Source organism: Nuphar pumila, chromosome 10 (genome assembly GCF_984573655.1).
Source record: "Nuphar pumila chromosome 10, dmNupPumi1.hap1.1, whole genome shotgun sequence".
Taxonomy (NCBI): domain Eukaryota; kingdom Viridiplantae; phylum Streptophyta; class Magnoliopsida; order Nymphaeales; family Nymphaeaceae; genus Nuphar; species Nuphar pumila.
Genome location: NC_143258.1, coordinates 1,297,558 through 1,315,880, shown reverse-complemented (window position 1 = coordinate 1,315,880; position 18,323 = coordinate 1,297,558). Strand labels below are relative to the sequence as shown.

Genomic DNA, 18,323 nt, shown 5'->3' with positions numbered 1-18,323 from the left:
AAAAACTAGGAACTAATTAACTCTCACTCTTACCAATATATCAAAGAGTCATAAGACTTTCATATTTGATGGTTCTCACTCTAATTCAAGTAGTTTCTTTGGTTACTTTATTTGAGAATCGAATTCGAGACGCGACGGTTGCTCTGATATCAAATGTTAAGTGCCTAACCAATACACCAAATTAAGAGCCCCAAGGTGATTAAGGTACTTAAAGACAAACCCTAATAGTTCTTTCATATTTGATGGTTCTCACTCTAATTCAAGTAGCCCTTTTCTTAGGTTTATTCGAGAATCGAATTCGAAACGTGACGGTTGCTTTGATATCAAGTGTTAAGTGCCTAACCAACTTATAAAAGAGCCGCAAGGTGATTAAGGTACTTAAAGACAAGCCCTTAAACCACCAGGGTCTTAACATCATAGCACATTGTACAGCATACACACATGCTGTATGATTGGCATTGTGAAGAATACAACCAATTTCAGGAACTTGGGCATGGTTAACATGATATGGAGCTTTAACTTTTAAAACATCACCACATTCACAAAAAAAGGTTAAGGCCAACTTTGAAGTTATGTTTGAGGGGCACACTACACAGGGACCAGTGCCTAGGGGACACAGACACGACACCACACATGGACAAACTATGCCCATCTAAGATTAGTTTTTTTTTTAATGTTAAAGTTCCAAAAATGTATATTTATTAATTAAATAATAAAACAATCTATGTCCTTGTGCCCTAATCTTCAAAAAAAATTTTGCTCATTTGTATCACCTCTTTATTAAATCTTCTAAGAGCACGTACTCCCACATACTTATAAATCATAGTTGTATGTTGCATTTTCTCAATCTGACCTTATGTATGTACTCAACATAGTTTATTTGATAGGAATCATACTTTGGATCACGTTTTTTGATATAAAAATAAGATTTTTTAAGTCATAAAATTTTGATACATTATGAGCCATTGATTTTTAAAGGTCTTAAAAAACCTATGCTATAGTCACATGATCCAAAACTTGTTTTCTACTAAATAATGATTGTAGATCATATTTATAGAGTCTGCTAAAAAAAAGTTCAAGAAATTTGAAAATCTAAATCCTCTATTAGTTGAGAGTAGGTATTATGGGAGCACCCTATCATGATATAATATATATATATATATATAAATAAAGTGGCAGCTGTGTCGCATGATTGATGGCCAACGCCCAAAAAATACAAAAAAGGGCAAAAACGTAAATTTATTTATTTTTTTCTTTAGCCGTGGTTTTTTGACCGCCTATCCATGTAAGGATGCGGGCAGCATTAAAATGTGCAAAATTCACATTTTTTTCTCGTTTTTTCGACTGTGGCTGTCCACCACGCCCTGTGATGGACGGCCACATGCATCCCATCAGTAACTGCACACCTACCACTCTCTCTCTCTCTCTCTATATATATATATATATATATATATATATATAGAGAGAGAGAGAGAGAGAGAGAGAGAGTGTCCTACTCGCAAACAGTGGACAGAAGGGCTGGACGAACTCCTGCTGCTAATGACCATACAGTTATTTTGTGACATAACTGTGAGGCCATTAGCAGTGGTAAAGACGGCCATTAAAGGCTCTTTCAGCGAGAAAAAATGTGTGGTTTGTGCATGTTGGATGTTTAAAACATCCCACACTACTCTCTTTTTTTTCATTTCACATTATATGCAGCATCATTGATATGGTGGGCATGCAGCGACCTTTCCCACAACCATTCATCTCGGCATTTCTCGAGATGGGTGCATTTTTCTCAAGAAATGTTGACATAGCCACTTTTTCCATAGAGAACTGATGAACATATTAGGTGCCCTTTTCTCGTTAGGCCTCATAGTTTTGAGTGTTTCGATTTAGAAGGAATCGACCCTTGGATCATATTTTTTTTTCGATAAAAAGATGTATTTAGTCTGAAAAAATTGATGCCTTCATAGCCATTGGTTTTTGGATCATCGAAAAAACCCGTATACTGGTTAGATTCCGGCAATCCAAAAGCCATTTCCCACTAAACAAAACCTATAGATTACATCTGTGGTGTTAGATGTGAAAAAAAAAAAACACTCAAACCTACATTTTTTGAATGGGCCTAACCAGACTTAAGGGAAAAAAAAAAAGCCTAAGGAGCGCATTATTCTTTTTCATAATACTGAAATTACCATTAATGGACACGTGGAGTCATGGACGTTGATGCATTGGATGCTTGTGCTTTTAAAAAGGACGGACATTGGGCCCCCAAAATTTTGACGTTTTTCTTACTTCCCTTGGCTTTAGGCTTTAAAGCAACTAAATTATTGTATAATTAACACCATTAAACAAAAAAGGTTTCCATAATGAAGGTACATTAGCATCAGCATAAGTCGAGGTGGGCAATGGGCTAGGTTATATATATATATATATATATATATATATATATATATATATACACGATAGGCTTTTAGAATGAAGGCGTGGTGGTGGTGGTTGTTGTTGTTGTATGGTAAGCCAGAGGCCAAACAGGCAGGCTGTGGGCCGAGGTTTTCCCATAGCGCTGGACCAAACGGGCAGGCCAGGCCAGCTACACCTCAATATTATGCAAGTCGTGCACCATTATTTTCCAGCACTATCTTGTACCATCTTGGCTATAAAACAAGAGAAAAGGTGCTACCAAATATTAGCCAACGGGACAATGCTTAGCAATAAGAATGAAAGACGTCACCAGATCTTCTGCACCTGGCTGCTGCTTTTGAGCCCCCACAACTAGGGTTGGTAAACTATCGGAGCAGCTGGTGACTCGGCTTGGTTCGGCTCATCACGAATTCGTTCGTGATCGGTTTGTATAGTTGGAGAGCCGATCACGAGCAGCTCATTTAGCTTAAACGAATCAAGCCCGAACACAAGGTGTTCAGCTCAGCTTGACTCGATAGTGCTTGTATAGATAATATATATATACCTTTATAGATAATATATATTTTGTGTAATATATAAAAAGAAGAATGCATAATATATATATATATATATATATATATATATATATATATATATAAAAGAATGATTAATAAAAAATATATACATAAAATATGAACTATTAAGTGTAATTTATAAAAAGTTATATATATATATATATTTAAGTATAATATATAAAAATATGTATAACAACAACAACAACAACTATGCCTTCATCCCAAAACAACTGGGGTCAGCGATATGAACCAAAAAAAGAAATTCATTTTGGGTCTTCCACATGAATCATTTTCCTCCAATCAGTTCTATCCAATGCCATATACTTATAAAAATATGTATACTTTCTATAAATAACATAAAATGTTTTTACACGAGCCAGCTCATGTTCGGCTCGTCTCATTCATGGACTAGACGAGCTTGAACTCGGCTCAGCTAAACACGAACACGAGCACAATTCACTAAGAGCTGAGCCTGAACATGCCTTGGTTTGGCTCATTTACCAGCTCTAGCTACCCACAACTGACTGACTGTCAGCCAAAGATGGAGGGCAGCCAGGTCATGTGATGGCACCTGATTCTGGCTCACATGAATGCTGTTTCAACAGGAAAGTTAGATTATTTTTTTTGAAAAATGGGACATAAGTACATGAATTTTTATTTTTTAATCAATAAAAATAATTTGCAATGTTTTAATATAAAAACATTTTTATTAAAATAGTATTAAAAACAATAAAATTTATTAAATACTGTTTAAAAATAATGGCCATACAAATTAAACTAGCGTGTCGTCGAGGTGCATGTGGCCAAAATGGCATGTCCCATATAACATTATAATTTTTTGCAGAAGGAAACCAAGCTTTGTCAATATCCGAATACAAACTAGACAAAATCCAAATATAAAAATAAATCTTAATGGATCCATCATTTGAGCTCAATATCCGAATACAAACTTGACAAAATCTAAATATAAAAGTAAATCTTAATGAATCCATCATTTGAGCTCAATATCCGAATACAAACTAGACAAAATCCAAATATAAAAATTTGAGCTCAATATCCGAATACAAACTAGACAAAATCCAAATATAAAAATAAATCTTAATAGATCCATCATTTGAGCTCAATATCCGAATACAAACTAGACAAAATCCAAATATAAAAATAAATCTTAATGGATCCATCATTTGAGCTCAATATCCTAATACAAACTAGACAAAATCCAAATATAAAAATAAATCTTAATGGATCCATCATTTGAACTCAATATCCGAATACAAACTAGACAAAATCCAAGTATAAAAATAAATCTTAATGGATCCTTGTGAAGACGGTTCTTTTGCTCCGCTCCTCCATCACATTGGTGGTTTTTGGCATGAAGTAATTTGTAAAAAGTAAAAACCCCTGTCTGAGGGTATCTAGAAGCCTCCAAAAATAAGGATCGCCTAAAAGTTTAAACAACAACCTAAAGGGGGTTCTTGGAAATTTCCTTCCTTTATTTATTTGCCATCAGGGAACGAAGTATGATTCATCGTTCCTATCGTTCAGGGATATGTGACGGTGAGGAAGCATCCATCGACCCCTCTATCGTCGTCGATTTTGCTCTTGGTATGATATGATTCATCGCCGTTGATTTCTCCTTTTTGGCTATTTTTTGCTTAACGGTGAGCGTTGGATGTAAGAATTTAGGGGCGATCAGCAGGGAGAGTGAAAGCCGGAGGTCCGCCTCTAGTGCGGTGCGGAGTAGGTGGCTGAGGGACGGGAGATCCGGCGGTTTTGAGGGCGGTATCGGCCGGATGAGGACGTTGAGGTAGCTGGTGGAGGATCGGTGCTCGTGGTGCTCTCCGGCGCAGGAGTGAATTCTGGCCGCTTGGTAGCACGCCGGGAGAGGGCGTTTCCGGGGGGTTGAGACCGAGAAGCGGCGGAGTTTTTGTGGCGTTTTTCTTGCTCCGTAGTGCTGCAGGATTCGTGAGAGTTGGCGACGATCGGTATTCGAGCTCCCTGGCGGGGAAACGACCGAGCTTGCTCGTCGGAGAAGGTGCGAGCCGGCCGTGTTTGTATTTTGAGTGCGAACTCTGGTTCTTTTAGAAGGGGAGAAATGAGAGAGCTTGCTCGTCGGTGATCGTCGGAGCTCCGAAAGGTTTGAGGATTCATCTAGTAACGGAATTGGTAAGCTTTCGTGTTCCTTTCCGTTTCTTTTCGGATATGAATCGCCCGATGCTCGAACGATTTTGAATTGTACAGTCGGCAGTCCTATTCAGATCTGTAACTTGTTGTTTTTTTTTGTTCCTCTAGTGTTCTTTTTAACATTCTTGACAAAAAGAGGGCGGGAAAACTTGAAATTTGTGATTTTTACGACTGAGAAGTTTGCACTTTGCAGCCCCTTTACTATCTGGTTGAGATACAGGAGAAGAAGAGGTTCAGAGGATGAATAAAGGGAATTGGAGCCACGCGGACGCGGCTCTGAACTGGGTGATGGCCTATCTGGACGATCCTCGCGACCGGAGTGCGGTCTCTCTGGTCTGCAAGAAGTGGTATAACATCGAGGGTCTGACGAGGAAGCACGTTACCATCAGAATGTGCTACTCGACTACGCCGGCTCGCCTGCGCAACCGGTTCCCGTATCTGGAGTCCCTGAAGATCAAGGGGAAGCCTCGAGCGGCGATGATCAGTTTGATACCCGAGGATTGGGGCGGATACGCCGGGCCTTGGATTAGAGAGATCTCGGATTCCTTTCACTGCCTGAAATTTCTCCATTTCAGAAGGATGATCGTCACCGACGGTGATCTCGGGGTGCTGGTTGGAGCCCGCGGGCATATGCTTCAGGCTCTCAAGCTCGACAAATGCTCGGGGTTTTCCACGGACGGGCTCTTACAAATCGCTCGTTCTTGCAGGTAATTGTAATATCATATGTCTTTAAGATTTGGGGCATCTACCCTACCTCATTTTTAGGACTGTAATGCAAATTAAATACAGAAAAATAGATCATGTCTATATCTTATCCTAATTTTAAGGGATAAGATAAAAATTGTCCGAGATAAAGTATTGTTCCTCATTAAAGTAGGCCGAGATAAGATTGTATAAATATTTGTATGCTTGTTTTTTTCTTTTTATTATTATTATTATTATTTATATTCTCTATGTTCAGACACTGTCCATAAATACCGTGTAATTCCATTCCCGGTTCAGGAATGGTTCTTTTAGCAATTTTCTCAAGGCTCAATGTTATGCTTTGTTCGCTTCATGTAGTACTGCGTAATACATTTAAGAACACATAGAAAGTGCTTCCGTTTTGGAAATTATGCTGCTGGTGAGGTACCTGACTATAAGAGCTCTATAGGCAAATGACGAATGATGCATTGGCTGTATTATGCCTTTCAGGTCTCTAAGGATCTTATTCTTGGAAGAGAGTTGCATTTCTGATCAAGACAATGGTTGGATCCGCGAGCTTGCACTGAACAACTCAGTTTTGGAGGTTCTGAACTTTTACGTGACAGATCTAAATGTCAGCATACAAGATCTGGAACTGCTGGCTAGGAACTGTCAATCATTAGTCTCTTTGAAGATTGGTGATTGTGAAAATTTGGATCTTGATAATTTCTTTCGGATTGCTACAATGTTAGAAGAGTTTGGGGGTCCTTTTAGTGATCAACTTGGGGAAGTTAATACGTATGAGGAGATTCATTTTCCTCCTAAGCTGTCAGTTTTGGGTATTCTTTTCATGAGCAAGAATGACCTTCCAGTTATATCTCCTTGTGCTTCATCACTCAAGAAGTTGGATCTGCAGTTCGCATTTCTTGATACAGAGGACCATTGTCAGCTGATTCGACAGTGTCCCAATTTAGAAGTTCTTGAGGTATGGATTCTATTTCTGGAGAAATTTATTTTTTTCCTTTGTATTGGTGTTTGCCTTGAGGTTTTTTCTCTTCTTTGACTTTTGTAGGTGAGAAATGCGATTGGGGACAGAGGATTAGGGATTGTTGCTCAACATTGTAAGAAACTATGTCGGCTTAGAATTGAGTGTGTGGATGAGGAACAAGGAATGGTTTCTCAAAGAGGTCTATCTGCAGTTGCTCGAGGTTGCCCGGAACTAGAACATCTGGCTGTATATGTATCTGATATAAGCAATGAAGCATTAGAATGCATTGGGACATACAGCAAAAATCTGTGTGATTTTCGTCTTGTTTTGCTTGGTAAGAAAGAGCAAATAACAGGTCTCCCACTTGATAATGGTGTTCGAGCATTATTGAGAGGTTGCCAGAAGATTAGGAGATTTGCACTTTACCTTCGGCCTGGGGCCTTAACAGATGTTGGTCTAGGATATATTGGAAAGTACAGCACTAATGTCAGGTGGATGTTGTTGGGTTGTGTGGGTGAAACAGATTCTGGACTCATGGAATTCTCTAGAGGCTGTCCAAGTCTTCTGAAGCTTGAGATGAGGGGTTGTTTCTTCACCGTGCGTGCATTAGCTCTTGCTGTTTTGCAGTTAGTGTCTTTGAGGTATATCTGGGTTCAGGGTTGTAAAGCATCAAGATCACGTGAAGATCTTCTGCTCATGGATCGTCCATTCTGGAACATTGAAATTATATCTTCTAGGCGAGCTGTTGATGGGTATGGAAGTCCTGCAAAAGATGGTATTGAGCAGCCAGCTCAGCTATTGGCGTACTATTCACTTGCTGGGAGAAGAACAGACTCTGATAAAACAGTTATTACTATGTCTCCATCATTCTCCTGATCTCCATAAGTACATCTCATGTTAATTCATTTCAGCACTTGCAGCAAAGGTACACCATCTTCCCTTGATTGCATGGAATCTTTCATATCTACAGGCGCAAAAGTTCACCTTCAATAATGACTGTTGGTTCCTTGCATAGATGTGTAAGCGCTTCTCATTGAAAAATATCCTTATTCATGCATTATCCTGTTGTTCACCCTCATGTTAGGCGATGAAAGACTCATTCAAGCTTGGCTATCATTTTATTGTTATTCTTAAATTAAGCAATCTTGTTATCTTCCCTTTTCAAAACAATCACCTTTTTTAGTATCAGTAATTGTCAATTAGTTTGTCTTATCCTAATTTTCATTATTGGTCCTGTGCACATGGTTATCGGAAGCGTTTATCTATATTTGGAATCTCGCTTCATTGAAACCACATCTGAAGATGGAAGCTAGGTGCTTCCAAAGCTTGGGTTTATTCATTATTGTCATGGGGAAGGACACTGTCAAAGGCACCAGATTTTATCTCTCTATAATTCTTTTATAACACCCATCGTCTCGTTTATGTTAAAGGTTGCTGGACTAAGAAGCGGCTGTGGGAAATGATACGGGAAGCGGAAGTGAGAAGCAATGCATTTTAAAATGTATAGGAAACGAGAAGTGAGGAATACAAAAAAGCAGTATAAGAATTGAATGGGAATAAAAATGAAACACATTTAGTGTAAAAAATAATTTTTTAACAAAATCTAAAAATGATGACTGCCAATTTAGAGAAAGCACATAAAAGTGAGTGAGAACCGTAAGAGGAAACATATAAAAAACATGAAAATTAGAGTAAGAAAACATGTAAGAAGAATAAATGAAGCGTTTGGAAAACATAGAAGTGTGGGAGAATTGAGATTCTCATCAAGTTTTGGAAGGGAGAATCATCGTCCTTTCCAAGCGAGTTTCCGGAAAGCAGTCTCCCCACTATATAAGAAGCTTCTGGAAACTGTGTGTTAAAGCCCATAGTTGTTTGGAAAATTTTAAAAAAACTTTCATGTCTAATTCATGTGCATACCAAAAGTTTGAGAGTTTGCAATTTTCCATCAAAGTTTTGTTATTGTTTAAATCAAATTTGTTCAATCATAAACTGACATTAGGTTGTCCTTGGGTTAATCCTAACTCATGTTTTGAAGTTACCGTTCTACCCTGTAGCAGTTAAGCTGCTTGATAGAATCTTTTTGTCATGATTGAAAGTTTGACCAGAATGTACGAACTCATGATTCAAAAATACTATTTTACCTTTATAACAAATGCATGCCAAGTTTTCCTGTTTAAGCATTGGCCTTATAACATGAAATTCATTTGAATATTTTTGTCTTCCAAGTTTATCTTTAAATAGTGATAAAACGGAATGATGTTGGCTTGGGGTCTAGTTTGACCAGTACTTCATTGATATTTTTTGAAAAAGAATCTAGATTTGGATCCAAATCCAACTCAAATATCATAAAAAGTTATTCATTTATGTAGGATTTGAGCTTCTTCAGTTGTATGGGAATGGAAATGTGATATTGGATCTGAGTATGGGCAGTATCTAAGTTGGACCCAAGACAGCACATATATATATATATATATATATATATATATATATATATATATATATATATATATATATATATATATATATATAGAGAGAGAGAGAGAGAGAGAGAGAGAGAGAGAGAGGTTAGGAAGATGGAAGTCATGTCTGCTTTAAATGTAGGCAGGGAGAGTTTCCTAAAAACTAGGCCCTCTTATTTGGGAAAGGTGTATGGGTAGCATGGCCATTTTAATAGGTGGGAAATTGCAAACACCCAAACCTTTGGTGCACACATGAATTAGACAGAAAAGTTTGGTGGGTATTTAAAAATTTCCTTAAATATTTTAGATTGTTCATTTAAAAAAGTACACCAAGCCAAAAGTATTCAAAGTTTCTTATTATAAGAACATATACGTGATAATGTAATCTCTTGTATATAATTCACATGTTATGCTAATCTCCTTTTGTTAGTTGTTATTGTATTAATAGATAATGTTGTTTTTCTTGGATTTAAGATGTTCATACCGGGTTTTTTTAAGGTTTGACATATGCATAATGGACTAAAATTTGATCATATAGTAAAAAACAAAAGGAAATTATTTCAGGTCATATATATATAGGAAAATGGGTTCATGCTAAGCCAATATGGTGCTAAACCGCCTGCTAAATGGGTTTTTCGGGCTTCTCCGGTGCTTTTTATGCGGTTCCAGCCCCATAAATGTGTTAGGCATGGCCGGTTTACTAAGAATCACCACCTGGATCATGTGTTTTTGATGAAAAAAATAATGATTGGAGCCTTGAAAATTTACAAAGATTTTGGACAGTTGATTTTTTGAACTTTATAAAGATCTACCCATGTGTTGGAATCAAACTTTTCAAGAGCTGATCCTTATAAAATCAAGTATATAGATCACCTGTACTGTCAGAATTTAAAAATAAAATGAAAAAAGCCCAAAAAACTTATTTAGCATGTGGTTTAGCACCGACCCATTACTATATATATATATTGATAATTCAAAAGAAACTTGTATGTTTCTTGAAACAAAAAATGTATCTAATAAATCTTAGACGTGGTGTTAATATTATCTATTTTAACAACTTTGATGTGGAACAATTTGGTATAGGTTGATATGGACTCATAAATTTCTAATTTAAACTCTGAGCAATTACTTATGAATAACTTTTTTGGCGTGCGCCTTTTATCTCAAGTCTTGCTCTAGTTACTCTTTTGAATTATTAAGTGTTTCTTAAATGCCTCTTATATGTATATTTTTTTTTGAAAGGCAAGCTTGGGTTAGGCAGATCCCCCACCAGTTATTATCCAATCGTACCACTGGGGTTTTGAACCTGCAACGTCCCACCGCAGGAGATGTAAACTAACAGCTATAGCGTCATCGTTTGCTGGAATCGGAATATCTGCCAGATCTCTATCACAATTTGTAGCTATTAATCAAGTAGTTGGAATACCCAAAGTGAAGCATTGCTTTAAACCCCCCTGCTTTTCTATTGCTTCCCCTGCATCAACCATGGTCAAGGGGGACCCAATGTTTTTACGCCTATGAGCTTGTGAGCGAGGCGAGGTGGTTTCTCCAGTTATGAAAAAAAAAAATTTTACTGACCGAGAAGCAAACCTCCAGAGAAGCATGGTAAGATGGTTAAGTTGTTGGTCATGATGTTAATGATTCAGATTCCAGCTTGTGCATTTCATAATCAGGCTTCTTTGTTATATAGTTTGTATTATCCTTGTTATCCTTTGTTTTCTTATTGTGATCTGTATAAGGTTGGCAGTTTGTGGCTTTATTACTATTCTCCAACTTTGAGCATCCGAATAAGCTAAAAACTTAACACTTTATATTGCTTAAGATTCCAGCTTATCATGAATTGATGGGTTAAGGGGTTTCAAAAGAACGTAGAAATACGTACCAACACGCATTGCACCAAACTTTTGCAACAAAAATGTTATTTTTTTACGTAAAAATAGTTACGTCCAGAGCATGTTTCTTACTATAAGGTAAACGCCTCCGGTTGATAAAAGCCTTGTGGTTCTATCTGCTCACCGGGGAGTGGGCAGTACACCCAGCATAGCATCGACCTTGCGTTGAGCGATGGGTTTCAAACTTGTGATGCGCCGTCTGTTGGGTCTGGATAATGGATACAGTATGGCCCGTCATAGGGTCTCACACTGAAATCCGAAGAGCCACACAATGGTGGGCTCAGAACTCATGTAACGTGTGAGTAAAATAATGTATTGAATACTGTATTTAATGGGATTAAAAACCTCAGTCATGGCTGGGTAACTACTACTCAGGGGAGGATAAGTAGACTCAGCCTCTGCCTCTGCCTCTGCCTCTGCCTCTGTGGGATTAAAAAACTCAGTCATGGCTCGATCCATGCATAGAGAAAATCCTCCCCCGTTTTCCCTCAAAACCTCAATTCCCTTCTCTTCTGTCGAACTGATCATCCTAAATCCAACATTGATATCAAAGCTCTGTTTTTAGTGTGTGTGGTGGTGTCTGATATTCATGAGCTTTCGTGAGCTTCCCTCGCCGAAAAACCCAGGAACCGTTGGGCTCGATCAACAATGCTGCTTGCCAAAATTGACAGCAGATGTAAGAGATGCGCGGAAGGGAGCCCGACATTGGAAGGGCCTATCTGCCAGACAGCTGTGCCTGGTGGTTTTTGCAAAACCTCCTTCAGCAGTGTCCCTACTAGCGTCAGTGCCAGGGAAGGCCTTTTCCCTGTGTCCGCCGATGGTTGCCGGAAACTGCGGCGGCAGCCAAGGAAGAAACAATGAAGGAGTGCAAGCTCTGCAGGACGACCGAGCCTCACCGATCGGCATTTTTGTATGAGTGATTTTTTAGGTTTTGAAAATCATTGACTTGGAATTTTTGTATGAAGGAAAACAAGTTAGAAAAACAAAAATTGCCTTATCAACAATCTGGTGTTGTCGCCTTGCCGGTATCACTGGTTGCAAACATGCACGCACACGCTCATGCACCAAACACCAAGCATGAGGTGGGCCCGGCCACTGGAGTCCTGTTTTTTCACGATATCTTGGAAGAAAGAGAATAAGGAGAATTAAAGAAGCAGAGAGGATGGTTTTAAGCTTTAGGCTTAAAAATTTAGTATTAAGAATATATATATATATATATATATATATATATATATATATATATATATATATATATATATATGAGTTATATGTAATTTTATTAAATAACTAAGAGTATTTTAGTCATTTTACTAAGGCAGAACAAGGCAGGCAGGACGGAATAAGTGTAAGTCCATGATTTTTATTTTCAACTTCATCCCGGGTCCATTTTTCCGTTTCATATCCTCCATTCTCGCTCCGAACGAAGTGGGTTCGATAGGATCTCCGCTTTCCCTCGGTCAAATGCTATTCCTACACACCCCCTTGCCTTTATAAAAGAATAATGCCCTTGACCTTTCTTAGATTTAAATGCCAGTGGCTGACTTTCGTCATGGTGGTCATTATTGCCACTATAGTCTAAAAGTCGGTGGTCATAAATTGTTAATTTCTTGCGATATTTTCATAATATCATATTTTTTTGGTAAAATCATAAATTGTTGTGTTTTAAACATGATATTTTTTACATGTTTTTTTTATTTCTTAATATATTTTTCACAAAAAATCATTTTATTCTTTTTTTTTTAAATTTATTTACATGAGTTTTTTTCAAAAAATTTATTTTTGCCAGTTTTTTTACGGCTTAAGGGTTAGCCAAGGAGCAGAGCATCAACCTCTCCTGGGCCCTACTACCGGAAGTAGGGTTTTCCCTTGGTTAAATATCTAAGAAAGCCATTGTAGTCATCTTTATTGTTACTGCCTTTCACTAACGAAAACTTAGGTTGTTTTCATTATCCTAATTAGTAGTGACTAGTGAGCTCTTACTCATGCAACAAAGCTACAGGGGTGCCACATGAATCATCGTTATCAAGCTAACTGTAGTTCAGTTTTATTTGACTAACCTAAATAGGGATGGCAGTGGACCGGGGCGGGGGACAAGGTCTCCACCCCCGCCCCATCTCAAAATCCAAACCTCCATCCCCGGTCCAAACGGGGGTGAGGCAGGGCAGGACCCCATTTCCCCTAGGTCTATAGTCATTCCTTGAAGGATTGGGGATGGGGCGGGGCAGGGCAGGGCAAGGCGGGGTAGGGGAAAGCGTAAGTCTATCCCCGCCTCCATCCCCTCACGGGGATGGATTTTAACCTTCATCCCTGCCTCTATCCCCGTTTCATGCCCTTCATCTCTGGTCCAAACGGGGTGAGGTGGGGCGGGGCCCCGTTGCCCCCCGCTCCACGCCATCCCTAAACCAGCTTTTTTAGCCAGATCAGATGACATGCCAAAGCAAAAGTTACTGCAAATTTCTCCCAAGATATTTAGGAGACCTGAGGTGAAGTGTTTTAACTCATTTGTCAAACACAAAAGAAAGTTAAGATGAATGTGTCCCAACTTGAACTCTCTTTAGCTAACCGGGTAGCATCTTGTCTGCCAAAAAGCCCGTTAGGACATCTCGTAGGCTTGTAGCACTGAACAAATGATTTGGCTGTGCAAGCCAACTGATATTGACAAGACTTCACATTATATGCAGCGTTGTTGCTGCATGGTGGGCATGTAACGATCTGCCTGACAACCATACATCTTTGCATTCATCTAGATTAGTGCATTGTCCATATGAGAGAAACGTTGAGATAGATGGTGAGCAGTAGGGGATCTGCATGCTAAGCATGCAGTGCCGCTGCATAAAAAAATGACCTCGATTGACAAAAGGCCCTATGTTTACATCACTTTGCCCTTGTGACCATTGTTGGAATACATGTGCAACTTTGATAAGTGGAATGCTTGGAAAACCTTTCTTAGACTCTTGCATAGATTTGGCTCCAAATCATAATTGCCAGAGTAGGAAGGGAGTGAGAAGCGATGCGAGAGATGCGAGAAACCATATGAAAGTATTTATGGAAGACTTGGATGAGCAATGCATGAAGCATGTTAGGAAGCATAAGGGAAAGCAAGTAAAAAAAACAAAAATAGAAACCAATGGAATAAAGCCCAATGGGGTTTGGTGCAGTGGAGGGGGCCTTAGCCACTAAACCTGTGGTCAGGGTTCCACTCCCGTGAGTGCCAAACCCCTTGCATTAATTAGGGCAAGGGATAAGTCCTTGCTCAGCCGACGTGGGGCGACTCCCCGAGGGCAAGGGGTGCACCACATGTTTATACCATCGAAAAAGCGGTCGTAAGTACGATATGGCAGGCTTAGCCGTCATGACTAGGCCTATGATCCCGAGGGTGGTTTTCCCGTCCTTCATGGAAAAAGACCAATGGTATGATTTTAAAAGCATAATTTAAAAAAGAAGTATGGTGTAATGCATCACACTTTTCATGTGGATGTAATTATCATGATCTATGGCCTTATAAAGGGTTATGGTTAATCAACCTATTTTCAGCCCTAATTTAATCTGTTCGCAAAAACCCTTTTTCCTTTTTCTTTTCTTTTTTTCTTTTTTTTGGGGGGTGGGGGGGGGGGTGTTCATTAACCCTTCATAAATTACTGATTAAAGAAAAACAATATATGTCCACTTACCTGCAAGTTTTGATTTATGGCTTGTTTAATCTTTGGTTTATTCTTAAAAGGTTGGTAATTCAGTGGCCTTTGCTTATTTTAAAAAATAATTATAGAAAGAAAGATAAGGATCATCCTTTGTGCAACACTCAAAACTGAAAGTGCAAAGACTGTTGGGCTAGTTGAGCCACTAGTTTCTTGGTTTGGAATCTTACTATGAAAAAGTTGAGTCTATATAAGAATTCACTTCATCTTTTCTCCTTTACTTTTTTCTTCTTTTGATTCCTTTGGTAGGCATTCTCTTGTCTGCAATGGGAAACCCCTAAAAGAAAAAAGTGTCTCTTGATTCAGACTTTGAGAGCTGCTTGTTTCTGTTGGGTGTTTACAATAATGTTTCATATATAATCCTTTCCTAGCTTCCTTGTATGGAGTCTACTGCCTAGGGGGACATAGGGCTGCGAACAGATCGGATATGGTCAGATATCTGATCCGAGCCTGATACTTTATTTTTGGATATTGATTCTTTAAACAAAATCCGAATGTTCATTTGCATCAGATTCAGATTTGTTAATTCTGATTACTTACGGATTTGGGTCAGATTTTGATCAGCATTCTAAAACCTGTCTGGAATTGATCTGAATGAAAATCCATCCCCATTGCATTTTTTACATATAAATAGTTTGTTTTTTTCCCGATCCAGTATTACCACATGTTTTTCAGATTTGGATTCAACCTTACCTTGTTGGATCTGATTCAATCCTGATCTGGATCCCGATTTGGATCTACTGTTGACATTTCGGATTCTGGTAAGATCCGGCCTAAATCAGACCCATTTCACCCCTAGGGGGACATGACACGATACGTCATGCCACATTTAAAAGTTATTTATAAATTTGTAATAGTTTTGAATACTAAATATATTCATATTTATTAAAATATCAAAAAATATTTTACAAATTGAATATTGAAAAGTAATGTCTCCGTGTCCTAGTTAAACAAATTGCAACCTTGTGTCTTGCATCCATATCAAATCCGTGTCCTTGTCCGTGTCCATGTGACAGATCTTATGATGTCTAAGTCACTTGATGGTGAAGGAAAGGAGCAAGAGTTGAAAGAACTAATGCAGCTAATGAGCCATATATGTTGCCTTTATTCCTTTTAGGGGAAATGCCCTTGAGAATATGTTGGAAATGCTTTTACTATGCAACTTTCAAGAAAGTTGAAAAACAAAGGTTGGCAATTTTTGTCATTTATCATGAAAAGTTGGAGGAACAGTGAATTTCCTCCCTAATGCTTCCTTCCGTTGTAACTAAGTGGGGACACATCACATGGTAAGTGACTCTAGTGGGTGCCCTTCTCTGCAATAGTAGTAGAAGTAGTGTCATCACCATGGCCACCAGACCACATATTAAACACCACCACTAGCAACAGAGAAGGTGGTAGCTGCTAACCACTTTTCTAGCTAACTGTTGGCTAATTGTTGAGATTATGTCTCAAAGCTACCTAAGTTTCCTATCTTAATTTCTTAATTTGTCTATGGGTTTTTGAGTTTCTTACAAAAGGTTTAGTTTCATATTGAAAGTTGCAGGAACTTCCATTGCCCTGAGTGATACCTTAGAGGGCATGGCCCTCGAGGGCATTAGAGTTCGGGTTTGAACAAACCTTGGATCTTGGATTTAGATTTGGGTTTGGAGTTTGAGGTTTACATATTACGAACTTGACTTGGTTTAGTTCGGTCTTTCTTTTTAGTACTTGAGACAATTTTAATCCTCAAGTACATTTTTGACCTTTGACCAAACATTAAATCATTTTTTACTTTGCATTAAGACCTTTTTAGATCTTTATGGATCTGACCCGAATCCGTTTATACTTTTTGCCCTAACGTTTTGCATGGGGATTTAAAAGTTTAAACGGTCTATAGCCGCCCAACCATGTTGACCATTGACTTTTGATCATGTCTTGACCCTTTTAAGGTCATTTCGAAGCCTGTTCTTGCACTACAAGAAATTTGTGGATTAACGATGGTCGTAATTCATCGTTAATTCGTCGCTAAACAGTTTAGTGATGAATAACTTTCATCACAATTTTCTAGTCGCTAATTAGCGACGAAAAATATCTGTTGCTACTTCCATCGCTAATTTGAGACGAATTAGCGAATGCCATGATTCATCGTAAGGCTATCGTTAATTCACAGAGATTTGGTTTTGCGACATATACACATCCATCGCTAATGTAGCGATGGAAGATGGATTACAATCCATCGCAAAACATTGGCCGATTCAGTTTTCTGACGGATAAATATTCATCCCTAATCCGTTGCGAAATTAGAGGCCGATGCTAATTAGCGACGGCTAATATCTGTCGTTAATCCATAAAAAAAAAAAGATGTTTGAAATATAAATATTAAGAAAAATTTTCTCGTTACACAATTTATATATCCTGTGTATAAAAAATAAAGTACACATAAAAAATACATATACAAAGCAACTTAAACAAATTTAACACAAGATACAAGGTGAAAAAATTTACCAATCCACTATAATCCTCGCCAAGTTCTAATTATTTACAAGTGAACATTTATAAAGAGTTTTTTTTAAACAACAAGAAGGTACAACAAATTCAACACATGAATTTAATCATCGTCAAGATTCTGAGCATCATCTTCTTCATTGTCTTGATCTGCCTATTCATCCATGCCTTTATCAGCTCCTCTACGCTGATTATCTCTATCATCCTTCAAGAGAAAAGAAAGGTTAATATAAACAAAATATAATAAAATAAATTATATGCAATGCACCTAATCTAAGGCAATCAAAGTAATACGAATGAATTACACATAGACTAGCTAACAATAAAGTGAAGGACATTAACAGAATTCAGATATGTGTTCTAAGGCTGACAGAAAAAAATTTATAGTGATTCAATCATGGAGATATGTGTTCTAAGGTTGTCAAAAAAATATCATAGTGATTCAAGCATGCATATATGTGTTATAAGGCTATCAAATAAATGTCTTCTGTATCACAATCATGCTTATATGTGTTCTAATGTTGTCAAAAAACTCTCATAGTGATTCAATTATGCATATATGTGTTCTAAGGTTGTCAAAAAACTTTCATAGTGATTCAAGCACGCATATATGTGTTCTAAGGCAGCCAAATAATTTCATAGTGATGAAATCATGCTTATATATGTGTTCTAAGGTTGCCAAAAAACTTTCATAGTGATTCAATCATACATATATATATGTTCTAAGATTGTCAAAAAACTTTCATAGTGATTCAATCATGCATATTGTGTTATAAGGCAGTCAAAAACTTTCATAGTGATGAAATCATGCTTATATGTGTTCTAATGTTGTCAAAAAACTTTGATGAAATCATGCTTATATGTGTTCTAATGTTGTCAAAAAACTCTCATAGTGCTTCAAGCATGCGTATTTATGTTCTAAGATTGTCAAAAACTTTCATAATGATGAAATCATGCTTATATGTGTTCTAATA

The 18,323-nt window shown here is 37.8% G+C and overlaps 1 protein-coding gene across 4 annotated transcripts; it reads left to right on the top strand.

The window, feature by feature from the left end:
• Nucleotides 1–4,485: 4,485 nt before the first annotated feature.
• On the top strand, nt 4,486–11,042 carry LOC149823181 (coronatine-insensitive protein homolog 1b-like). Of its 4 annotated transcripts, none has more exons than XM_090018698.1 (6): nt 4,486–4,568; nt 4,643–5,129; nt 5,368–5,854; nt 6,342–6,816; nt 6,904–7,744; nt 10,521–11,042. In XM_090018698.1, the coding sequence occupies exons 3-5, from the start codon at nt 5,388–5,390 to the stop codon at nt 7,693–7,695; spliced, it is 1,734 nt and encodes a 577-aa protein (XP_089874824.1). In that variant the 5' UTR covers nt 4,486–4,568; nt 4,643–5,129; nt 5,368–5,387; the 3' UTR covers nt 7,696–7,744; nt 10,521–11,042. The 4 variants fall into 4 exon arrangements, with proteins under 4 accessions (XP_089874824.1, XP_089874825.1, XP_089874827.1 ...); XM_090018699.1 differs by having other exon boundaries at nt 4,491–4,568; nt 4,650–5,129; XM_090018701.1 differs by having other exon boundaries at nt 4,521–5,129; nt 5,341–5,854; nt 6,904–7,153; nt 7,343–7,744.
• The last annotated feature ends 7,281 nt before the right edge of the window (nt 11,043–18,323 follow it).

What these genes read in the sequence shown, in the direction of transcription:
- LOC149823181 (XM_090018698.1), top strand. Translation starts at nt 5,388, where the DNA reads ATGAATAAAGGGAATTGGAGCCACGCGGACGCGGCTCTGAACTGGGTG. An exon ending in CAAATCGCTCGTTCTTGCAG is followed by an intron (nt 5,855 to 6,341) that starts GTAATTGTAATA and finishes TATGCCTTTCAG; the next exon opens with GTCTCTAAGGATCTTATTCT. An exon ending in CCAATTTAGAAGTTCTTGAG is followed by an intron (nt 6,817 to 6,903) that starts GTATGGATTCTA and finishes TGACTTTTGTAG; the next exon opens with GTGAGAAATGCGATTGGGGA.